Raw genomic sequence first — 23,611 nt, forward strand, 5'->3', positions numbered from 1 at the left:
TGCACAGAAAATGTTGCAGCATTTACTTCCTTTACACAAATGCACAATATTATCAATATTACCATAATGTTTATTGGCTGATAAGAGATTGTTTTTTCAGTGTTGGTGGATATTGGATTAAAATGAATAAAATATTTAATTACATCTGTATTTTTTTAATTTAGCATTTTTTAATTAATAGCGAATAAATAATCAGACAGATTATTAATTATTAGTCAAATCGATTAATCGCATCCAAAATAAAAGTTTGTTTACAATATATGTGAGTGTGTGCTTAAATATATACCTTAAATATATTTTTAATATATACGTACATGTATGTATTTAAGAAATATATGTAATATATATTTATATATAATATAAATCATATAAATACAAATACATATATACATGAGATGTGTGAAATATATACATGTACGTGTGAGTATATATACATATACACAGCACACACACACATACAATAAATCATATATCACATATTGTAATATATCATGTATACACATCATATAAACAAATTTTTATTTTGAATGCAATTAATTGCAATTATTCGTTTTGATAGCACTATTAATTATTAGATCATTAATTATTTAAATATTCATTCAATATTAATTATTCATAATAAATATATTAAGGCTGTCAAACGATTAATCACAATTAATCACATCCAAAATCAAGGTTTGTTTTTACATAATATGTGTGTGAGTAATGTGTATTTTTATTATGTATATATAAATACACACATTTACATGTATATATTAAAGAAAAATGTTATATTTATATATAAAATATGTATATGTGTTTATATATATATATATATATATATATATATATATATATAGTAGTCACACTTATTTAAACACAGACCTTTATTCTGAATGCGAATAATCATGATTAATCATTTGACAGCCCTAATTAATATAAATATTAAATTAATATTAAATATTCATAATCATCAGTTGCAGCCCTACTTGAGTTATTGATTTTTATTAATCTTTCCTAAATGTAATGTAAGAAATAAATGTATAATCTCAAAATAAATATAAATTTTTCACATTGTACATTTTAATGTTGTGATGCCAAAATTTGATGGTATCATTTAAAATGATTAATTTTAGTTTTTAGACATTTATTTTAAATTTATTTAAACAAAATAGTAAAATAGTGGCCGTAACATTCAAATAATTACCTATATTGGCCAAATTTTAAACAAATAGTTGACCCAAAAATGTAAATTTGTTGAAAATTTACTCACCCTCAGGCTATCCAAGATGTAGTTAGTTTCTTCATCAAAACAGATTTGGAGAATGTAGCATTACATCATTTGCTAAACAATGGATCCCCTGCAGTGAATGGGTGGCGTCAGAATGAGAGTCCAAACAGCTGATAAAAACATCACAATAATCCACAAGTAATTCAAATGATTCATGATGGATTTGTTTCTAACAAATACTCATCTTTTTGCTTAACAACTTGTTAATTGATAGACTGGCGTGGTGTGGATTACTTGTGGATTATTGTGATGTTTTTATCAGCTGTTTGGACTCTCATTCTGACGGCACCCATTCACTATCCATCCACTGGTGTGCAAGTGATGTAATACTACATTTCTCCAAATCTGTTCTGGTGATAAAACACTCCTCTACATCTTGGATGGCCTGAGTGTGAACTATTCCTTTAATATCATATGCATCCGCAGTTGAAAAATTGATGTAACTTTTTGTCTTGTGTTAACAGTGATCTTGTGCCTCTTCATAATGCATGTTCATATGGTCACTATGAGGTAGCTGAGTTGCTTGTAAAGGTAGGTTTATTTTATGTTATATGCACTTTTCCTATCTTGCTCTGTTGTTCTGAATTTGTTTTTAGCTGAAGTAATAACTACACTCCATCTGTTAATTTTTATGCAGCATGGTGCCTGTGTCAATGCTATGGACCTGTGGCAGTTCACACCTTTACACGAGGCAGCCTCAAAAAACAGAGTAGAGGTCTGTTCGCTCCTGCTCAGCTACGGCGCCGACCCCACCTTCCTCAACTGCCACAATAAGAGCGCCATCGATCTGGCCCCGACCGCCCTGCTGAAAGAGCGTCTGGCGTGTACGTGTGTAACTGCTACAAAGACCAGCTCTTGTTTTGTTTGGTCTGTCATTGACTGACGGGGTGTTTTCTGTTGCAGATGAGTTCAGAGGTCATGCTTTGCTGCAGGCGGCACGTGAGGCGGACATGGCCCGCTTTAAAAAACACCTCTCCATTGAGACCATCAACTTCAAACACCCCCTAACCCAAGAAACGGCTCTAGTAAGGATCCGTTACTAATGTGTTTACTCTCACTTTTGATCAATTTATTCAAACATTAACTGTTAAAAGCATATTTCCAACTCTGAAATGTTAAAAAATGTCTGATATCCACACAACTGTGAAAGCTACCATTGAAGTGAATAAAAGCAATTTCTGTGATTGTCTTTGATAGCATTGTGTCTCCACGTCGCCCTATCCCAAGAGGAAACAGATCTGTGAATTGCTGCTTAGGAAAGGAGTCAACGTCAATGAGAAGAATAAGGAGTGAGTCACTCAAGTCACGTTGTTCAAAGGATTTAGCAAATGATTTTGTATCATATCCAGTAATGACTTGTGGATCTTAATCTTTCACGCAGCTTTCTCACACCTCTGCATCTTGCCGCTGAGAAGTCCCACAATGACATCATCGAGGTGTTGGTGAAGCACGAGGCAAAAGTACGTGAGATTTTTTCACAGCTGCAGTGAAACTTAATTATACATAGGCATCACATGTTTTTAAACATTTGCCTGCCTTTTGTTAGGAATTAAAATACATAAAACTATGGTTGAACATGAAATCAAAAATGGATCATATAATTTTTTTGAACACACGTGTTTGATCAATACTGTGACTGCCAGTGTCCCATGCTGGATGTTTTGTCTTGTTGAATATCCAGTGACTTAGAAATACATCTCAGATGTATAATGTGTAATGTATCTCTCAGTTTATAAAACATATTTAAGGACTTCAGTATGTTGGCATATTAACATTATATCAGTAATAAAATATACATTGTTTTACTGTAAACACATATTACACTGCCATTCAAAGTTTGTGATCAGTAAGATTTTTAATGTTTTTTAAAAAAATCTTTAAAACATTTCAGCATTTTTCTTCATTTTTCTTCAAATGCAGTTTAAATGCAGCTTCAAATGATCCCAAATGCATTTGTAAATGATCCCAGCCGAGGAAGAAGGGTCTTATCTAGCGAAGCGATCGGTTATTTTCATAAATAAAATACAATTTAAATACTTTTTATTCTCAAACGCTCGTCTTGCCTTGCTCTCGTTGAATTCTGTGTATTCTGGCTCAAGACATTTAGGGTATGTTGAAAAACTCCAATCGCATTTTCTCCCTCAACTTCAAAAATCATTTCAAAATGTCCCTACATCGCTGCAGAAGTACCGACCCAGTCTTTACAAAGTGAACATGCCAAGAAGATCAAACACCCTTAACAAAAAAGGTAAAACAGTGATATAGGACGATTTTGAAGTTGAGGGAGAACATGAGATGGGAGATGCGAACTGTCATGAACTGGAACAAAAACAGTTTAGGCAGAGTAAGACAAGACGAGCATTTAACATTAAAAAGTATATAAATTGTATTATTTTTATGAAAATAATCGTTTCGCTAGATAAGACCCTTCTTTCTCAGCTGGGATTGTTTACAACCGCATTTGGGATCGTTTGAAGCCGCATTTAAACTGCATTTTGGAAGTTCAAAATCAGGGCACCATACCTGTCCATTATATGAAGAAAAATGCTGAAATGTTTTCCTCAAAAAACATAATTTCTTTACGACTGAAGAAAGAAAGACATGAACATCTTGGATGACAATGGGGAGAATACATTATATATGAATCTTTGTTTTGGAAGTGGACTTCTCCTTTAAAACCGAAGGCAGGTGAAAAAAAGAGGGAAAACTCAAATCAACTAAAAAAAAAAAAAAAAACAGCTGCTTGACACCGAATTGCTGCGAGTGTGAAAGTGAAAGTAAAATATGCACTGTGCTTTTACTGAAGGAAAGTGAGGAAAAGAGTAAAACTCGAACTATACTTGGAGAACATATTGCTGTATTGTTTTGTCTTTGATTTTTTTTTTTCCTTAAAATTTTCTTAAGTTGGTCTTAAAAAGTTTTTAAAAAGTCTTAAATTAACCCTCATAAAACCTGCAGAAATCCTGTTAAATGACGATACTGTATTTTTTACTTTAAAGTTCTGGCAGTGGCAACCAAAGCTGATGTTTTGTACTGTAAATTTTGCAGATTTCAGATTTGTCAGCATATTGTTGTTATTTTGTCCAGGTGAATGCGGTAGATAACCTGGGTCAGACGGCACTACACCACGCAGCTCACTGCGGCCATCTGCAGACGTGTCGTATACTCCTGAGTGCAGGATGTGACCCGCTCATCACTTCTCTACAGGGCTTCTCACCCTCCCAGCTCGCCAGTGAAAGCATTCAGGAGATACTGCAAGGTGACGTTTAGTTAAAATTCACTATTTACTTACCCTTATGTCCTTTCTGACTGAGTTTCTTCTGTGAAAAAAGCAGAATATTAATGCTAATTCATTATACATTCAGAGTATTTACTACTGTAAAGATCTGCTTAGTTTTTTTTTTTGTTTACCATGGTATAAAGCAGGGTTTGATGCTTACTTTTTTCCCCTAGGAGCACATTCTCCTGAGCTGAGAAATTTAGGAACGCATTAAAAAAAAATAAACAATCTATTGGCTTAAACACACAGTGCTCATTGACTGTGAACTGCTCTGAAACCGCTGAACATGCAGCAGCACCACATTTTTAGTAGCACTCATATTTATTTAATGAAATCATTGCCTTTTGAAGTTTAATGATCACATTAGGCTCTATGACAATTCCTGTTTTTTTTATCTCCAAATGTAAGACCTCTTAAAATAATAATTAATACATTTGTTATATCAGTAAAATATTTAAGACTTTTTATGATCTTAAAGTTAAACTGAATTTTTAAGGATCCACAAAGTCTTTCATTTCCAGTTGCTTCTAAATATTTTTTGCAGTTATAGATTTTTTTTTTTTCATTATAGAGGGAGCATTTACAGGCAACTCGGATACAGACAGGCAGCTGTTAGAAGCCTCCAAATCAGGAGATCTGGAAGTTGTAAAGGTGAGGACAAAAAAAATACACCAAAAAGTGTGACTTCTTTTCTCCAATGTAGTTTTTTAAATTATTATGAAGTTGTTTATATCATTAGGACTGATTAGGACTGGGCGATAATTCGATAACGATATGACCCAGCGCGTCGTACCGCCTGCGCGTCGCGACCGCGTCGCTTCCGTTATGAGCAAAGCTGCCACGTGCCTACATTTGAAATAACAAACTTGAGCTCGCAAAAGACGCAGTATGTGAACGGCTCAGTCACGAGAGCACTAAACAGTGTGTGAGATCCAGTGTGAAACACTTGACTTCAGCGATGAACACAAATGACTCTGTGATTCAAACTAGTTTAAAGCTGTGTGCAGTGAGACAGAAGGCTTTTCAATCTGCACATCGCCATCATTTACCATGGATTTACTGTAGTAACACTCACTGCACCATGGTATTGTCGTGGCAGCAAAGTGGGATATTCACATTGAATTTTATTACAGGAGTAATGCTATATAATTGTAGTATGTATGTATTTGTGATTAAGCTGTAGCATGTGTGCATTTATACTGAATGTTTTTAGACTACCGTTTTTCATACTAATAGGCTATCTATAAAATCACGTAGTTATATTTTTATTAAAAAAATATTGAGGTACCATTATGTGTGGTTTTAACTGTGTTTATCATGATTTAAAATGTATGCTTGCTACTATGGGAGACCAATGCTAAATTTAAAAAAAAAAAAAAAAAAAACTGGGTCAGAATAAATGTAACCATATAAAACTAAGGTTGCTACAATTTTTACAGATGTTACTAATTGATAATGTACAAAAATGTACCTCTGCATCCTCAAGCTACTATCAAATGTGCATTTCTAAGAGACAAAAAAAGTGATATTATTATTATCATCATTATCATTATCAGACAACACAAACCTGTTTCTTGATTTGAAACAATATAACTCATTAGAACATGCAGAAATACATTTTTCTATTTAGATATTTATTTTGTTAAGGAAAATTAATGGTGTGGTTTCTACAACTAGCACTTTGGAGCAAAAATCTGACTTTAAACTTGAAAGAAATTTATAGAAACATTTATCATGCTAATTATCGATATTGACTGATATGAAAAAAATTATTGTGATAATTTTTTTGCCCATATCGCTCAGCCCTAGGACTGATGTATTGTTTTTCCATTTCCATGTAGAAGCTCTGTACTCTTCAGAACGTGAACTGTAGAGATCTTGAGGGAAGGCAGTCCACACCTCTGCACTTTGCTGCGGGATACAACCGTGTGGCTGTGGTGGAATATCTGCTGCAGCATGGAGCCGATGTTCACGCTAAAGACAAAGGGTTAGATGTGCACCTCTCCAAAGCCACAGAAAATTAAATTATAGTTTTTGAGATATGACTAGAGCTTGCAGTCTAAAACGAATAAGATAAGTTTACCCCAAAATAACATAAAAACAATAAATAGAAAGCATCTTACTATTTCACCAGCTGCATTTCCGCAAATTAATGACTCTTCTATAGAGGCCCAAACCTGCACAAATTGAAAGAAAAAATTAATTAATTAAATAAAAGAATATAATAATAGGGACATATGTAATGGGATATATGACTTCATAAAACAAACACATTTTTAATTAAATTTAGTCCTGAATTTATTTTTGTATTACTTTTTCCTTTTTTATTTATTATTTTTTGTATTTATTTGTAACTTCTTCATTTTTTTCTTTGTTTTATCAAGTCAAATAAATATCAAGTTTATTTATTTTCCTATTACTAAATTTATTCATTCATTTATTCATTTTTTTCTGCAAGTTTGGGTCTGTGTACATTGGTGCTACATTAAAATAATAAAAATGTACCTCATATATAAACAGACATTACATTTATAGAAATAAACATGCTCTCTCTCATTAAACAGATAAACACATTTAAATTTTCTATTGGCTTTTTTAATTTTTATTTTTAATAGTTTTATAGTTCATATACAGTTTATAAAAAATACAGTTAAATTAAGTATTAAAATAGCTGTAAAATTAATTTTAAAAAATAGTAAAACATTAAAATATGTTTCAAAAAAGTACTGTTTTAGTTGCTATTTAGTTGTTAATTTAGTAATGTAGTTGCTAATGTAAACTGTGTAAGAACTTCTTGAATCATGTAATAAACACAGGTGCAACAAATACCAAAAAGACACATGATTCCATACTGGTTTTAAGTAAAACTGTCTCTGTTTTGTGCGACATAGTGGTCTGGTTCCCTTGCACAACGCCTGTTCATATGGGCATTATGAGGTGGCTGAGCTCCTCGTTCTTCATGGTGCTGTGGTTAACGTGGCCGACCTGTGGAAGTTCACCCCATTGCATGAGGCGGCCGCCAAGGGCAAATATGAGATCTGCAAATTGCTGCTTCAGGTATTGAAAAACTCAGATTGAACTCCATTGTTCAGTCATTTACACTATGGCAGCAAACTTTGTTTAGCACTATGTCCACTACAGTATAATGAAGTTCTACACCTTGATACAGCATGGTGCTGACCCGACCAAAAAGAACCGTGATGGAAACACCCCTCTGGACTTGGTGAAGGATGGAGACACAGACATTCAGGATCTGCTCAGGGGAGACGCAGCACTGCTGGATGCCGCCAAGAAAGGCTGCTTAGCTCGCGTTAAAAAGCTCTGCACTCCAGACAACGTGAACTGTCGAGACACACAGGGGGCGGCACTCCACCCCACTGCATTTGGCAGGTAGGTGTGGATCAGAATATGATGCTTTCACTTAAAGGAGAAGTCCACTTCCAGAACAACAATTTACAAATAATTTACTCACCCCCTTGTCATCCACAATGTTCATGTCTTTTTTTCTTCAGTCGTAAAGAAATTATGTTTTTTGAGGAAAACATTTCAGCATTTTTCCCCATATAATGGATTGTACTATAGGCAGATTGAAGGTCCAAACTGCAGTTTCAATTCAGCTTTAAAGGGCTCAGTGTGATCCCAGATGAAGAATAATGGTCTTATCTAGTGAAACAATTGGTAATTGAAAAAAAAAATTACATACTTTCCCACCACAAATGCTCATCTTGCACTAGTTCTGTGATGCATGTTCGACATTGTTGTTTTACCTTTTTTACCTTTTCCACTTTGTAAACACTGGGGCGGTACTTCCATCTACGTCATGTGTGGTTAAAAAGTATATACTTTTTTTTATTTTTTATTTTTAGAAAATGACCTATCGTTTTGCTAGGTAAGACCCTTATTCAACGACTGGGATTGTGTAGAAGCCTTTGAAGCTGCATTGTAACTACAACTTGGACCTTCAACCCTATGACCCCCATTGAGTCCACTATATAGAGAAAAATCCTGGAATGTTTTCCTCAAAACCCTTAATTTATTTTCAACTGAGGAAAGAAAGACATGAACATGAGGGTAAGGAAATTTTCTTTTTGGAAGTGAACTATTCCTTTAAATAAATTGTATGCGTCAGGCTTAGACTGTGCATAACATGAAGAAAATTTCTACATTTTGTGATCATGATAGTCCTATTCTAAGGGCTGAAGTGTTCAAATAAAGAGTAAAATACCTGAAATATGTATATATATATATATATATATATCCTCATAGGATATCCTCATGTGTTTGTTTTATGTGTATGATTAGCTGGATATAATAACCTGGAGGTGGCTGAATATGTGCTGCAACACGGGGCGGAGGTGAACTCTCAGGATAAAGGTGGTCTCATTCCCCTCCACAACGCTGCATCTTACGGGGTGAGTGCTGCTTAATATATAATATATAATATATAAATTATTATTAATATATAAATAATAATACAAAAAATTAAGTTTTACTCCAAAAAAATATATATATATATAATATAATATAATAATATAATATTTAAAATATATATTTTTTTTTTGGTTGCTTTTGAAAACATTGGTTTGTTTTAAAGTTGTGACAAAAATGTCAAATTTGATGCAAATGTTTGTTTATATTGGTTTCTACTGAATTTCATTGTAAATTTTCTATAAATTTCTTTCTTTTCTTGTAATCTAAGAATTTCTATGTAGTGAGCAAAATTGGCAATTATTAATTTATTTTATACAAGAGTTAATTCAGATCTTTTAATTTGATTGGTCAAGCTACATTCCAGCAGTTTAGATTTAAACACACACATGTATGTAAAATATAGCTAGCAATATTTTGTCTGAAATGTCAGTTATCCAGGGAATAACTGAGGACAAGGTGGTAATGTGGCCACGACACGAAGCAAGCATTATTGTTTAGTTATTCCGAATACACCATACTTGCCTCTCCTCAAGACATTGTTCAAACATTTAAATTGTTTGTCATTTTTATCTTAGTGTTTGTCATGTGTTTTTCCGCGGTCAGTATCATTTTGGTTTTGGTTCTTTTGCTGTTGTTGGCTCTAAGAACATTTGAAGTAGCTGAAATAATTTGGAGAAAACGTAAAAAGTGAACCACTACTTCATAGCATTACATTTGCATGAAAATAACTTCACACCTTATAATGTCAAACAATCCAAATCAAGCATTCAACAGCCCTGTGGTTTCAATGCTGTGTAATGAATTTAAGGATTAATATTATTTCATATAATAATAATAATAATAATAATAATAATAATAATAATAATGTTTTGAGTCATAATTGTATGTACAGTAGGCAATTCATGTGTTATTTACTCATAAATGTAGTCTTAAAATTACAAGCTTTTGGTCTTTATTGAAATGAAGAAAAACATTCATCAAGCTCAACCACAGTTGAACAACTTTCTGTTATTTTGTTAAATTGGGAAAGCAGATTTTCTATACATGTTGTTCCTCGTTTCATTCAGTCACAGAAGTCTGATTGACCACAGTGTAAAAATCAGCATTTTGTTTCTCTAAAAATCAGTTTTCCTTTCTCAACCTTTTCCCCTTTCCCTGATATCTGAAATATTATAAAAAATGCTTAAATTAAATGCTTTACCCAAACAATGTTATTATTTTTTTTACCTTCATGTCTTTTCAAACCTGTATGACTTACTTTCTTTCAAGAAACTCCAAAGAGAATTTTTAAATAATGTTCACAGTCTTGTTTGGAGTTTTTATCCATACAGTGAACAGAAATTATGACAGCGTTTTAGTGCCACGTTACAAAAAAAAAACAACTTGATATTACGAGAATAAAGTCGAAATATTACGAGAATAAAGTCAAAATATTATGAGAATAAAGTTGAAATACTACGCAAAAACAGTCGAAATACTACGTGAGAAAAGTTGTAATACTACGAGAATAAAGTCGAAATACTAAGCGGGAAAGTTGAAATACTACGTGAAAAAAGTCAAAATACTACACAAAAAAAGTTGAAATACTACGTGAATAAAGTCGAAATACTATGAGAATAAAGTCGAAATATTTATAGTTGTACAGGTGTTGTCTTCACCTCATCCTATTTCATAATAATCTGTTGGGAAAGGGAAAAGGTGCAGTGCCGTTTGGCAGCCACGCGGTCATATTCATGCAGCGACATTCTCCAGAAAGTGAAAAAGACACCAACCCGAGAGCACGACCGCTCCATGTGTTTCATTGCAGCATGTGGATGTGGCCGCTTTGCTCATCAAGTACAACGCATGCGTCAATGCCACAGATAAGTGGGCGTTCACTCCCTTGCACGAGGCGGCGCAGAAAGGCAGGACCCAGTTGTGCGCGCTGCTTCTAGCGCACGGGGCCGACCCCACTCTCCGCAACCAGGAAGGCCAGTCGCCGCTGGACCTCGTGACGGTATTCACTCTCTGTGTGTGCTAATTGGACAAGACACCTTGGGGGAAGAAGATCGTTCTCCTTCTCACCTTCCGCTTATCTACCTTTTATGTTTTCATTTTCTGCACCTCTGATATAGTTAGATCTTCTCAATCTAAATTTCTTTTAAACATGACAGGGAGAATTATACTTGTCATAAATATTTGTCTGTTTTATTTGGTTGGTGTTTTTCTTTTCATTTGTTCAGTGCTTGAGGAGGCTTACTGATCATTTCATGCACCATTGCCTGAAAAATACAGCACATTTGCACAAGCAGTGGATGTCTGGAGTGGAAAAACATGCCTGTTTGATGCCTGGAGAAAGATATTTAAAGGGATAGATCAACCAAAAATGAAAGTCATCATTTATGTACCTTACGGCAATCTAATCCTTTCTTCTGTAGACCATAAATGCAGATGAGCAGCTAGAGCTGAAACAAACAAACTATATACATATACAGTGGCATGCAAAGGTTTGGGAACCCCTTGGAGAATCTGTGAAAATGTGAATAATTTTAACAAAATAAGAGAGATCATACAAAATGCATGTTATTTTTTTATTTAGTACTGTCCTGAGTAAGATGTTTTACATAAAAGATGTACATATAGTCCACAAGACAAAAAAACAGCAGAAATTATTAAAATAACCCCCTTCAAAAGTTTGGGAACCCTTGGTTCTTAATACTGTGTGTGGTTACCTGGATGATCTACGACTGTTTTTTTTTTTTGTTTTTTTGGTTTGTTTTGTGATAGTAGTTCATGAGTCCCTTGTTTGTTCTGAACAGTTAAACTGAGCTTTTCAGATAAATGCTGATCTTTGGATCTTTCTATTCATCAAAGAATCCTGATAAAAATTGTACTCAACTGTTTTAAATATCGATAATGATAATAATAAAAAAAAATGTTTCTTAAACAGCAAATCAGCATATTAGAATGGTTTCTGAAGAATCATGTGACACTGAAGACTGAATGCTGAATGATGCTGATAAGTTAGCTTTGATCACAGAAATAAATTTGATTATAAAATATATTCAGAAATAAAGAAGTTATTTTAAATAGTAAAAATATTTTACAAAACTACTGCTTTTGCTGTAATTTGGATCAAATAATTGCAGGCTTGGTGAGCAGAAGAGACCTCTGTAAAAAACATTAAAATTTTACTGTCCAAAACCTTTTAAGTGGTAGTGTATAAAATTCATATAAATGTTATACAGTTAAATAGAAATACACACCTAAAATATGATCATATCACATTATTTAATAAGTTACCGCATTTTACTTTTTTCTTATATTATGCAGCTGAAGTCGAGACAGTTTGATTGATTTTGGAAGTCGACAGACTCTTTATTTTTGGTGAACTGTCCCTTTAAACGTGGATGCATGCTTGTTTGAATTAAGCTGTTCTTATTGGTCTCGTGTATTAATGTTTTCTTATTTGCATTTTTCACTCTCTACATGCTTGAGATGTGACTGACACTCACATAAGTTTGTGACTAAATGCAACAGTCAGTTGCAGGCTTGTCTGTCTCAACAAGCTGTTTGTTACTTACATCAGAACTTTTTGACATTGCCCTGTCTGTCTCTCTAGGCAGATGATGTCCGAGCCCTCCTCACGGCAGCCATGCCCCCCTCAGCGCTACCGGCGTGCTATAAACCCCAGGTTATCAGCGTCTCAGCGCCTGTGGTGGTGGTGCCATCGACTCTCAGTTCGAGTCCTGCACCGCTCCCTTCAAACTCCAGTATAGAAGGTCAGTCCGGGACCTTCCCTGAGCTGAGCACTCTTCTACCGCCTTCTGGAGCTGAAGGAGCCGTAGGCATAGAGATGAAGGAGGAGGGTAGGTTTTTGCAAGATTAGTGTAGTCTTGCTTGTAGCAAACATTTGTTGACTGCTCAAAGTTTTCTTTAACCTGGTGTTTTTTTCAGGTCTAGCTGTAGAGTTGAGTATCAGCCAGTTTCTTCACAACCTGGGATTGGAGCATTTGCTGGAGATCTTTGACCGAGAGCAGGTACTTTCTTCTGCTTCAGTGCTCATCACAGTGTTATAGTCGAGACCAGCCCAGGCCAAGACCTGAGTATGTTGAGCCAGAGTTAAGACGACAAGATAAAACCATAAATGGTAGACTTGAGACTATAATACTGGTTTATTATCCTAAAACCAGATTTGGGAATACTGCTTTGAAACTTATGTCTCAAAAAGCTGAAAGTAGTTTAACTACAAGATACTGTTTTGAAAAAATACAGTACAAAAACTAGCTAACTACACTGAAATTACTTAGTGGGCAGTATGTTTTTATTGTATATATGAAAGAAGAAAATGAACCAACAAGTGTTATCATTCAGAATTTAATCAAAGCCATATTTTTCCTGGCACAAAAACAAAAGAATGGTTTTGAATAATGAACAATATCACAGTGTCTAATCTGAACAGGTAAATTGTACTAAATATGACCAAAAAAGCAAAAAGCGAAGTTGTAAATATTGGGAGCATTGTTTTTATGAATTTGTCTGAAAGGAACAATGATTAAACAGGCTTTCCAATGCCACATATGTGAGAGAGAAGTGTTTCGCAGGGCTCCTGACTAACATTTGACAGCCGTAGCACCGGTGCCACTAAGTACAGATGGTGGCACCAACACCTGATTTGGCACGACTGGGTTGAAAGGTGGGGATTTTTGCTATCATAAAGACATTTTAATCATTAAATTAGTATTGTTTCGCATTATAAGGGCAGTTTGTAATAATATAACATGTTTATTTCTTGGAAATGCACATGTATAGCACTGAGATGCCAGTAAAATTAACTTTTATCAACAGTATTGAGCAAAAAACTAAAAAAAAATGTAAATATTCTCCTCTAAAGTATCATACTGAACTGACGGACAGCTTCAGGGATTATAAAAGGAGTTCTATTTACTTGCTTTAAATGTAATCACAATTTGAAGAACTTTTTGATTTTTATGAGACTTTGTGAGCTAAAAAAAGTGTCATGTTTTGACAAAAATGTATTTCTTGATATTAATTGAAACCACACAATGGGTTGTGGGCAATATTAAATATGCACTTTTGAAACCTTTTGGATACTTATTACTCAAACCATATTATGATACTTTGAGACACAGTAATTCTAATTTTAAATACTGTTTAGGGTGGATAGTGTGTGAATTGGGATATAGCAACAGTTTATGATTTATGGAGAAAATAATAATTTTTACCATAATAGGGTGGTTGTGTACACACACCATGAACACATAATAATGTTCAAAAAATGCAAATGTGAATTTTGCATACATACCTGCAAACAAGTCACTTTTTGGTGAAATTTGCCATTTTGAATCAAAATATGTCATTTATAGAAATTGTGCAGATCCGAATTTTTGGGGGGTTGGAAGTTTTTCAATGCAAACTTTGTGTCTGCTTAACTTACAATTTGTAATACAATATTGACTGTTTTTGCTCAAGTTCGCTGACGAAAATGGTTTTTATTCAAATCCACTGCAGAATTGTTCTGTCTCCCAGCAACACACAGTGGTGTTTCCTGACTGAATGAATCCATGTTTTGAACGAACAAATCGAGTGAGTCAGTGAATCAATAACTCATTCATAAAGACCCATTAACTTGCCTCGATTCTGAATGAATCAGCGATTTGAACGAATTAGTTGAATGAGTGACTAAATTACTTGCTTATTAAAACATTTGCCGTCTTGTACTGTTGGTTTGGTTTCATATTTAAAAGTATTGCATTTTCCCAACATTTGTAAGTTGTATTTTCAAAAATATTTAAAACATTAATCCTATAAAATATTTATGCATTTTAAATTTTGCGGTGTAAATGCATTCATATCAGCCTCATAAATAGTGTGTAAAAAAAAAAAAAATATACATCTAATGCCACTTTAGATGCAGCTTCTGTTTCCTGTGCAGTGGAAAGATGGAGTTTGTTAATAGTACGTGCATGCTAATGTGAACATTAAAATTAGCAAAAATAAACTACTCCACTGCTCACAAAGATAAATATGAACACCAATGATGACAGATGTCCAGAGTGTTTGTGGTGTAAATGTGCTTTTTTTACTTGAAGCAAATACTGTCTTTTCCCTTTATTTTGTTGTCAGAGTGCACCAGAACGCTTGATTTACATGTTAAATTTTCAAAAATGTTCTTATGGAGGGAATGCCCCCTGACCCCCTTACAAGGTTTATATTCTGAACCATGTCACCTTTTTGACCTCCTGTGAGTTTGCAGGTAACAGCGCCCTAATAAACCTGCTGCTGTCTGTGTCATTAAACTCAATCAAACAACAGAGTAAAGGAGAAAATCACTCCCTGCTTTTGACTGAATAACAGTCAAGTACATTTGATTATCAGCAATACTAAAAACCTGTATCAACAATTCAGATTTTTCATTTTGTTTATTTTACCTTGTAATATATTTTTTTGTCTTGTCTGTTCTAGAGACATGATATTCAACAAGCAACATACCATTTTTTTTTTTACGTTTTAATTTCTTGTGCACTAAAATACAATTTTAAATACAATAAATACATTTTTACCATCAGCATGTCCCCTTAGGGACTCCATAGTCATCACTTGCCTGATTCCTTTTATCTTAGCATCTTTACACATGCTAAAAGTGGGGAACTAATATACATGTGAGCAAACTCAGAGCTGAGGGAATCAATTAAAGTTTCAAACCGGTGCTCTGATCTGCTTCTTCTGCAAGAAGTCTTTCCTTTTCTTTTGCCACCCTGTTTCTCAGTCTGACTGCCCACACTTGGGCCCGCACTGGATGCGTCTCCGTGTGATCCAGGAGGATAGGAGTCAGGGTCTAACTTGGTCTTTTTCCGTTCGCTGCTCACCGCCCTTCCATAATTCTCCCTTTTTCTTTTAACACCCTGATCCAGCTTAACCGGGTGAGATGTTCCAGGCTGTTTATCATCTATGATGTGCCTCTTCATTAGTGATCGTCCAGGTCGGACATCAGAATTGTTGGGGTGAGACAGTTCAGGCTGTTCTTTGTAATTTCTGGAGCTTTTCACAGCTGATACTCCAGATGTGACCTCACTGTTGTTGAGGTGTGACAGTCCAGACTGTTCTTTGTCTTTCCCAGGCACAGGTTTAACCTCACTATTGTTGAGGTGAGAAAGTCCAAACTGTTTTGCTTTGCTGGACTCTTTCATGGGTGTCTCCCCACATGCTGCTGGTGGGGTACTACTATACATGCAAGAAAATGCAGAGGTGAGGGAATCAATTGAAGAATCAGACTGGAGGTCTGATCTTCTCCTTTTCCACTCTGCGCTATCTGATCTCTCATTTTTTCTTTTGTTACCCAGTCTCATCTCAGCCTGACTGCCTGAGCTTAGGTCTGGATCTCTGAGTATTGCTGGAGAAGAAAAGCCTGATATAAGGGAATCCTTTGAACAATCAGATGCAGAGCGATGGTCTGATCGACTCATTTTTCGTTCTCTGTTCTCTGATCCATCAGAAGTCTCCCTTTTTCTCTTAACAGCCAGTTTCATCTCAATCTGAACACCTGTGTTTAGGTCAAAACTGGACATTTCTCCAAGTGATGCTTTAGCAGGAAAGCCAGAGCTGATTCTGTTAGCCATCTGAACAAATCTACTGGTACTCATAATCAACTGCTTAACCGCAAACTGGTAGTTCATCAGAGGAAGTCTATATTCTGTCTGTACTGCTGCAAAGGCGCAACTGATTTTATTTGCAATTTTGGTAATTGTTTTCACTTATTCGCACATTACATTCAAATTTGTATTTCAGTGTACAAGACCACATTTCAGAATAAAATGAAATAGAATGAACTGCTTGATAAATAAAACTGTAATGTCATGTCTCTAAAACAGACAAAATGCAGAGAAATTTGAATTTTCATGATGAGGTCAAATTGAACTTATTTTGTCTTCTGGGAAATGTAAGTGTCTTCTGTAGCTTCTGAAGGGCAGCACTAAATGACAAAAATATGATATTTACGCAAAATAAGAAAAGTGTACACATCTTTATTTGTTCAAAATTTACACCCCTGGCTCTTAATGCATAATTTTTCCTTCTGGAGCATCAGTGAGCGTTTAAACCTTCTGTAATAGTTGCATATGAGTCCCTCAGTTGTCCTCAGTGAAAAAAGATGGATCTCAAAATTACACAGGGGTTCAAATACACAAAAATGCTGAAAAACTAAAGTATTTGTGGGACCTGAAGGATTTTTCTGAAGAAAAGTGAGCAGTTTAACTGTTCTGGACAAACAAGGGACTCATGAACAACTATCACTAAACAAAAAAAAACAGCTGTGGATCATTCAGATAACAACACAGTATTAAGAATTAAGTGTATGTAAACTTTTGAACAGGGTCATTTTTTATAAATTCAGCTATTATTTTCTCTTGTGGACAATATGTAAACATCTTTTATGTGAAATATCTTATTCACATCAGTACTAAAAAATAAATAACATGCATTTTGTATGATTTTGCAGACTTTCCAACACCATATACTATATGTGAGAGAACCATTTAGGATAAACCAATTCACTAGGATGAATCAGACTTTCCAGTGAAACATGCAAGAACCATTTGTAATGAACCAATTCACTAAAAGGAAGCAGACAATTCCACATATGTTAGAGAGAACCATTTAGCATGAACTGATTTACTAGAATGAATCAGACTTTCCTGTACAACCTGTAGCAGCTTAGACATAAATATTGTAATCTGCTGATCTTTATTTAATTTCAACCAAATATGCATGCATGTTTTACCACCAGGATGATGTTTAGCATGACTGAAATGTTTAGATGTGCTGGAGGAACACACTGTAGAGTAACCACTGATCTGTGGAAGTAATACATTAGTCACATGCCTAGAGGTGCGATTAATATGAGTCTGTGTCATTAGATAACCCTGGACGTCCTGGTGGAAATGGGCCACAAAGAGCTGAAGGAAATCGGCATCAACGCTTACGGTCACAGACACAAGATCATCAAAGGAGTGGAAAGACTTATTAGTGGACCTCAGAGTAAGAGCTGCTTCTCCTTTCCTCCATTTGAGAGAATCCTTAATTAGAGACAGGGTTTAAAGATCACTTTGATCTTGTTTCCTCTAAGACTTCTGCATAACGTTAGATGTTCTTCTCAAGACAAGCTGCTTTTATTAAGGAGGTCATATTATACATTTCTTAAAGTTATTTATTTATCCCAAGGTCTACTTAGTATTGAATCCTGTTTCTGCTACTAATTAAAAAAATGTAAAAAGGTAATTGCACCTTCTTATTTCACAATTCTGACTTTTCTCACAATTCTGACTTTTTTTCTCAGAACTGCGTGATATAAACTCACAGTTCCTCAGAATTGTGAGATACAAACACGCAATTACAAGTTATAAAGTCAAAATTGCAAGTTATAATCTTTTTTTCCTCACAATCGCAAGTTTATATCTCACATTTCTGACTTTTTTCTCAGAATTGCAGGACATTAACTTGCAATTGCAAATTATAAAGTCCAATTTTGAGGGGGAGAAAAAAGAGACAATTGTCTTACAATTAAGAGTTTATATCTCGCAATTTTGACTATTTCTCAGAATTAAGAGTTTGTATCTTGCAATTTGATTTTGACTTTATTTCTCAGAACTGTGAGTTTATATCTCACAATTGTGACTTTTATCATAATTGCTTGTTATAAAGTGTGAGTTTATATCTTGCAATTTGATTTTTTTGACTCTTCTCAGAGTTTATATCACAATTTTGAGAAAAAAGTCAGAATTGCAAATTTATCTTTTGCAATTCTGACTTTTTCCTCACAATTGCGAGTTTATATCTCACAATTATGACTGTTTATATCTCAACTGAGAAAAAAAATTTGAACTGCAAGTTTATATCTCGCAATTTTGACCTTATTTCTCAGAATTGTGAGTTTAAATTTCGTAATTCTAACTTTTTTCTTGCAATTGCAAATTTATATCTCACAATTCTGAGAGAAAATTCAGAACTGAGAGTTTATATCGTAATTCTGAGAAAAAGGTCAGAATTGCAAGCGTATATCTTGCAATTTGATCTAGACTTTAATTCTTAGAACTGAGTTTATATCACAGTTCTGAGAAAAAAAGTCAGGATTGCGAATTTCTCTCTTTTTTTTTTTGACTTTTTTCACAATTGCAAGTTTATATCTCTCAATTCTGAAAAAAGTCAGAAGTTTATATCTTGCAATTTTGACTTTATTTCTCAGAATTGAGTTTATATCTCACAATTCTGATTTATTTTTTCAGAATTGCGAGTTTTAGGCCTGGTTTCACAGTCAGGGCTTAGACTAAGCCAGGATTAGGCCATAGTTCAATTAGGACATTTAAGTCATTTTTATAAACGTACCTTAGAAAAAACATTACTGGTGTGCATCTTGAGACAAAACAAAGGCACTGATATATTTTAAGATCAGTCAATGCAAGTTTCTTTCAGTTGAAACTGCTCAGACTTACATTTTAGTCTAGGACTAGGCTTAAGCCTTGTCTGAAAAACCGGGGATATATCTCATAATTCTGACTATTTTTCTCAGAATTGCAAGATTTAAACACAATTACAAGTTATAATGTCAGAATTGCGATATTTAAACTTTTTTTCTGTGCAATTGCATTTATATCTCATAATTCTGACTTTTTTTTTCTTGTAATTCTGACTTCTTTTCTCAGAATTATGAGATATACTCGCAATTGCAATTCATAAAGTCCTGTTCTGAGGGAAAAAAAGACAATTTTCTTACAATTGCAAGTTTACATCCCACAATTGACTTTCTAACTCAAAACTGCATGTCATAAAGTCAGAGTTTATATCATAATTCTGAGGAAAAAAGTTAATATTGACTATCGCTCAGAATTATTGAAGAATCTTGTTATAAAGTCAGAGCTTATATCTATCAATTTTGACTTTATTTCTCCGAAAAAAAAGTCAGAACTGCGAGTTTATATTATATAATTCCAAAACGCTGACGTAATTTCTCAGAATTGCAAGTTTAAATCTTTTTTTCTCACAATTGTGAATTTACATCTTACAATTCTGAGAAAAATTTCAGAACTGAGAGTTCATATCATAATTCTGAGAAAAGAAGTCAGAATTGCGAGTTTTATATCTTGCAATTTGATTTTGACTTTATTTCTCTGAACTCAGTTTATATCACACAATTCTGAGAAAAAAAAAGTCTCTCGCAATTTGGACTTTTTTCTCACAATTGCAATTCTGAGGAAAAAAGTCAGAACTAAGTTTATATTATATCATTCCAAAATTGTGATTTTATTTCTCAGAATTGCAAGATTAAATCTTGCAATTGCGAGTTTGTATCTCACAGTTCTGAGAAAAAAATTCTCAACTGCAAGTTTATATGGTAATTCTGAGAAAAAAAAAGTCAGAATTGTGTCTGAAACGGGCTTCTATAACTTTTAATATTAAACAATGTTAAAAAGGTTTTAAACAACAAAATAACTTTTTTTCTTTTATTCTTGTTTATGATTTCTCATATGTCCTCTTCAAGGATCAATCTGAAGCTTTTGTTTTGAAGATTAATTTGCACTTAAATATTTACATCCCCATCACAGGTTTAAACCCTTACTTGACCCTGAACACGACCAACAGTGGTACAATACTGATAGATCTGTCTCCAGACGACAAGGAGTTTCAGTCGGTTGAGGAGGAGGTAAAGTTTCACATTTTATGAAATGTTTTGCTCATTTTTTTTCATATGATTATCATTTCTCCTTGTGCGTTTTCTTGTGCGAGTCCCCAGAGACTTTTTTCTAAAAATAATCACAATCTTGTTATCCGTAAGTGTATCAGGAGAATCCAGTAATGGATGTACGTGTTCAAGTGGCTTACGAAGTCATGCAGACTAGTACCAAGTAGCTAATTACTAAAACACCAAGGACATACTTTGTTTACTAGGCTTCTCTTGTGTCTTCTGTTTCGTGTCTCTGAACAGATGCAAAGTACGATTAGGGAACACAGGGATGGCGGTCATGCGGGTGGGGTTTTCAACAGATACAACATTGTGAAGGTAAGAGATCTGAATGCCTCACTTCATGTTTTCTTTTTCCTTTTAGGCTATTTTTACATAGTAATAGCTTTGTTTCCACACTGCTCCCCCCGTCCCAACATATCTCTTTTCACGCTGCATTACTTCCAGAGTTTCCAAAAGATTGAATTGTTTTTCCTAAGCTGGAAAAAATAAATTACAAACAAATTATTGATATTCCTGTAGCTCAAAGTAGAGCATCTCACTTGCATCGCCAAGGTCATGGGTTCCATTCTCAGGGAATTCATGAACTAATGAAAAATGTGTACATTAAATAAATCCAATATTTTTTTTTTAATGAAAGCTGTTAAATGCATACAAGTAAATGTAATATTTGTAGAGAAAATGATTTTTTAGTCATGCACTCTTGTAAAATGTTGTCTTTTGTTCTTTTTTTTTTTTTTTTTTTAGTAAAACTAGATTTAATTTGTGAGCAAATACTGTTTTTTTTTTTTTTTTTTTTTCAATAATTTGGTTGAATGCCATTACTAGCAGTTCACTTTTGGAAACTTTCAGTCAAAGCCAATACCTTTATATCCAACTGAAATGAATGCTGACATCAAAGAGTTTTGGTTCCACACCAAAAACTAGTGTAACAAAGGGCATTTTATGGTTCTTTGAAGATACATTCATCTTAATACAGTTCAGAGAGAAAACATGCAGTCATATTGGTGAAACTTTGTCGATGAAAAAGGTCCATTTTATGTTGTCAATAGTGTAGCGATGCACGATGCACCAGTTACACAGAAATTACTTTCAAACCTGGATTTTGCTTGTGAAAATTCATAGGACAACAGTAAATGTGACCACATATTGAGGCTTGCATAAGGAAATCTTAGAAACATTTTGTAATATTTTTATTATTAGTTAATGCATTAGACATCATAGACTAACAGTACTTACTTTTACAGCATTAATTACTTTAGAATAATGTACATTTCTACATTTACAACTAGTTTTATAAATTACCATTATTTCATATTGTTAATGAACACAAATTAACAATGAACAGTGGTATATTTATAAATTAAAGGAGAAGTCCACTTCCAGAACAACAATTTACAGATAATGTACTCACCCCCTTGTCATTCAAGATGTTCATGTCTTTCTTTCTTCAGTTGTAAAGAAATTGTGTTTTTTGAGGAAAACATTTCAGGATTTTTCTCCATATAATGGACTGATATGGTGCCCCGAGTTTGAACTTCCAACATGCAGTTTAAATGCAGCTTCAAACGATCCCAAAACCAGTTGTAAACGATCCCAGCCGAGGAAGAAGGGTCTTATCTAGCGAAACAATCGGTTATTTTCATTAAAAAAATACAATTTAAATACTTTTTGATCTCATACTCTTTAATCTCGTCTTGTTTTACTGTGCCTGAACTCTGTGTATTCTGGTTCAAGACAGTTAGGGTATGTCAAAAGTTTTTCAACATACCCTAACTGTAATGAACCGGAAAATAGTTCACCCAAAAATGAAAATTACCCCATGATTTACTCACCCTCAAGCCATCCAAGATGTATGTGACTTTCTTCTTTCAGATGAATACAGTCAAGAGTTATATTAAAAAACAATGTCCTAGCTCTTGCTAGTTTTATAATGGCAGTGAATGGCTGCTGAGATTTTGAAGTCCAATAAAGTACATCCATCCATCATAAAAGTACTCCACATGGTTGCAGGGGGGTTAATAAAGGCCTTCTGAAGCGAATAAAAGCATTTTTGCAAGAAATGCATCTTTAAAACTTTCTAAACCGTAATCTTTAGCTTCCACTAACTGTTGTGTGGATGTAAATGAGTGCCGTTCTGGCTGATGACGTAGGATGTAGGCGTAGCGTAAGCATTGGCCAGAAGTGACGAACACGGAAGCACTGTAAAAAGAGCAAAACAAAACACCGGTCACATATTAGAAGTACAAAATGAGGGTTTGCAAAGAAAAAATGTCAGAGAATTTTGATACAGTAAAAGCCAAGAGGAGACTGGTTTTCCTTGGCTGTAAACAAAACTTGATTTTCACGAGACTACCATATTCTCACCGGAGCTTATGCTACGTCATCCGCTGGAACGACACTCTCTCGTGAACATGTGTACAACAGTTAGCAGAAGCTAGAGATAATGGTTTATAAAGATTTAAATATGGATATTTTTCTTACAAAAATGCATCGATTCGCTTTAGGAGGCCTTTATTAACCTCACAGAGCCATGTGGAGTACTTTTTATGATGGATGGATGTACTTTATTGGACTTCTAAATCTCAATAGCCATTCACTGCTTCTGAAAGAAGAAAGTCATATACACCTAGGATGGCTTGAGGGTGAGTAAATCATGGGGTAATGTTCATTTTTGAGTGAGCTATCTTATTAACTAATGTTAAGAAATTTAAAAGTGGAAAAAATCTTTTCTTTTTGATCAGATCCAGAAGGTGTGCAACAAGAAGCTGTGGGAGAGATACACCCATCGCAGAAAGGAGGTTTCTGAGGAGAACCACAACCATTTCAATGAACGCATGCTCTTCCACGGTGTGTGAACCCAGGCCTGGCTTTAAACCACTCATTCAATCTCTGC

At 34.3% G+C, this 23,611-nt stretch overlaps 1 protein-coding gene across 1 annotated transcript in view; it reads left to right on the forward strand.

The window, feature by feature from the left end:
• The window catches only part of LOC127174177 (poly [ADP-ribose] polymerase tankyrase-2-like), a 33,732-nt gene that overhangs the window by 5,494 nt on the left and 4,627 nt on the right, over positions 1 to 23,611 (forward strand). The window contains 19 exon segments of the mRNA XM_051124497.1: positions 1,735 to 1,801; positions 1,908 to 2,094; positions 2,174 to 2,295; positions 2,468 to 2,559; positions 2,652 to 2,730; positions 4,358 to 4,529; positions 5,122 to 5,201; positions 6,392 to 6,537; positions 7,442 to 7,607; positions 7,720 to 7,908; positions 7,910 to 7,940; positions 8,853 to 8,962; positions 10,789 to 10,977; positions 12,583 to 12,829; positions 12,918 to 13,000; positions 17,897 to 18,017; positions 20,579 to 20,676; positions 20,959 to 21,033; positions 23,460 to 23,565. Of these exon segments, the coding sequence (XP_050980454.1) occupies positions 1,735 to 1,801; positions 1,908 to 2,094; positions 2,174 to 2,295; positions 2,468 to 2,559; positions 2,652 to 2,730; positions 4,358 to 4,529; positions 5,122 to 5,201; positions 6,392 to 6,537; positions 7,442 to 7,607; positions 7,720 to 7,908; positions 7,910 to 7,940; positions 8,853 to 8,962; positions 10,789 to 10,977; positions 12,583 to 12,829; positions 12,918 to 13,000; positions 17,897 to 18,017; positions 20,579 to 20,676; positions 20,959 to 21,033; positions 23,460 to 23,565 (2,360 nt within the window).

This window comes from Labeo rohita, chromosome 12 (genome assembly GCF_022985175.1).
Source record: "Labeo rohita strain BAU-BD-2019 chromosome 12, IGBB_LRoh.1.0, whole genome shotgun sequence".
NCBI lineage: Eukaryota > Metazoa > Chordata > Actinopteri > Cypriniformes > Cyprinidae > Labeo > Labeo rohita.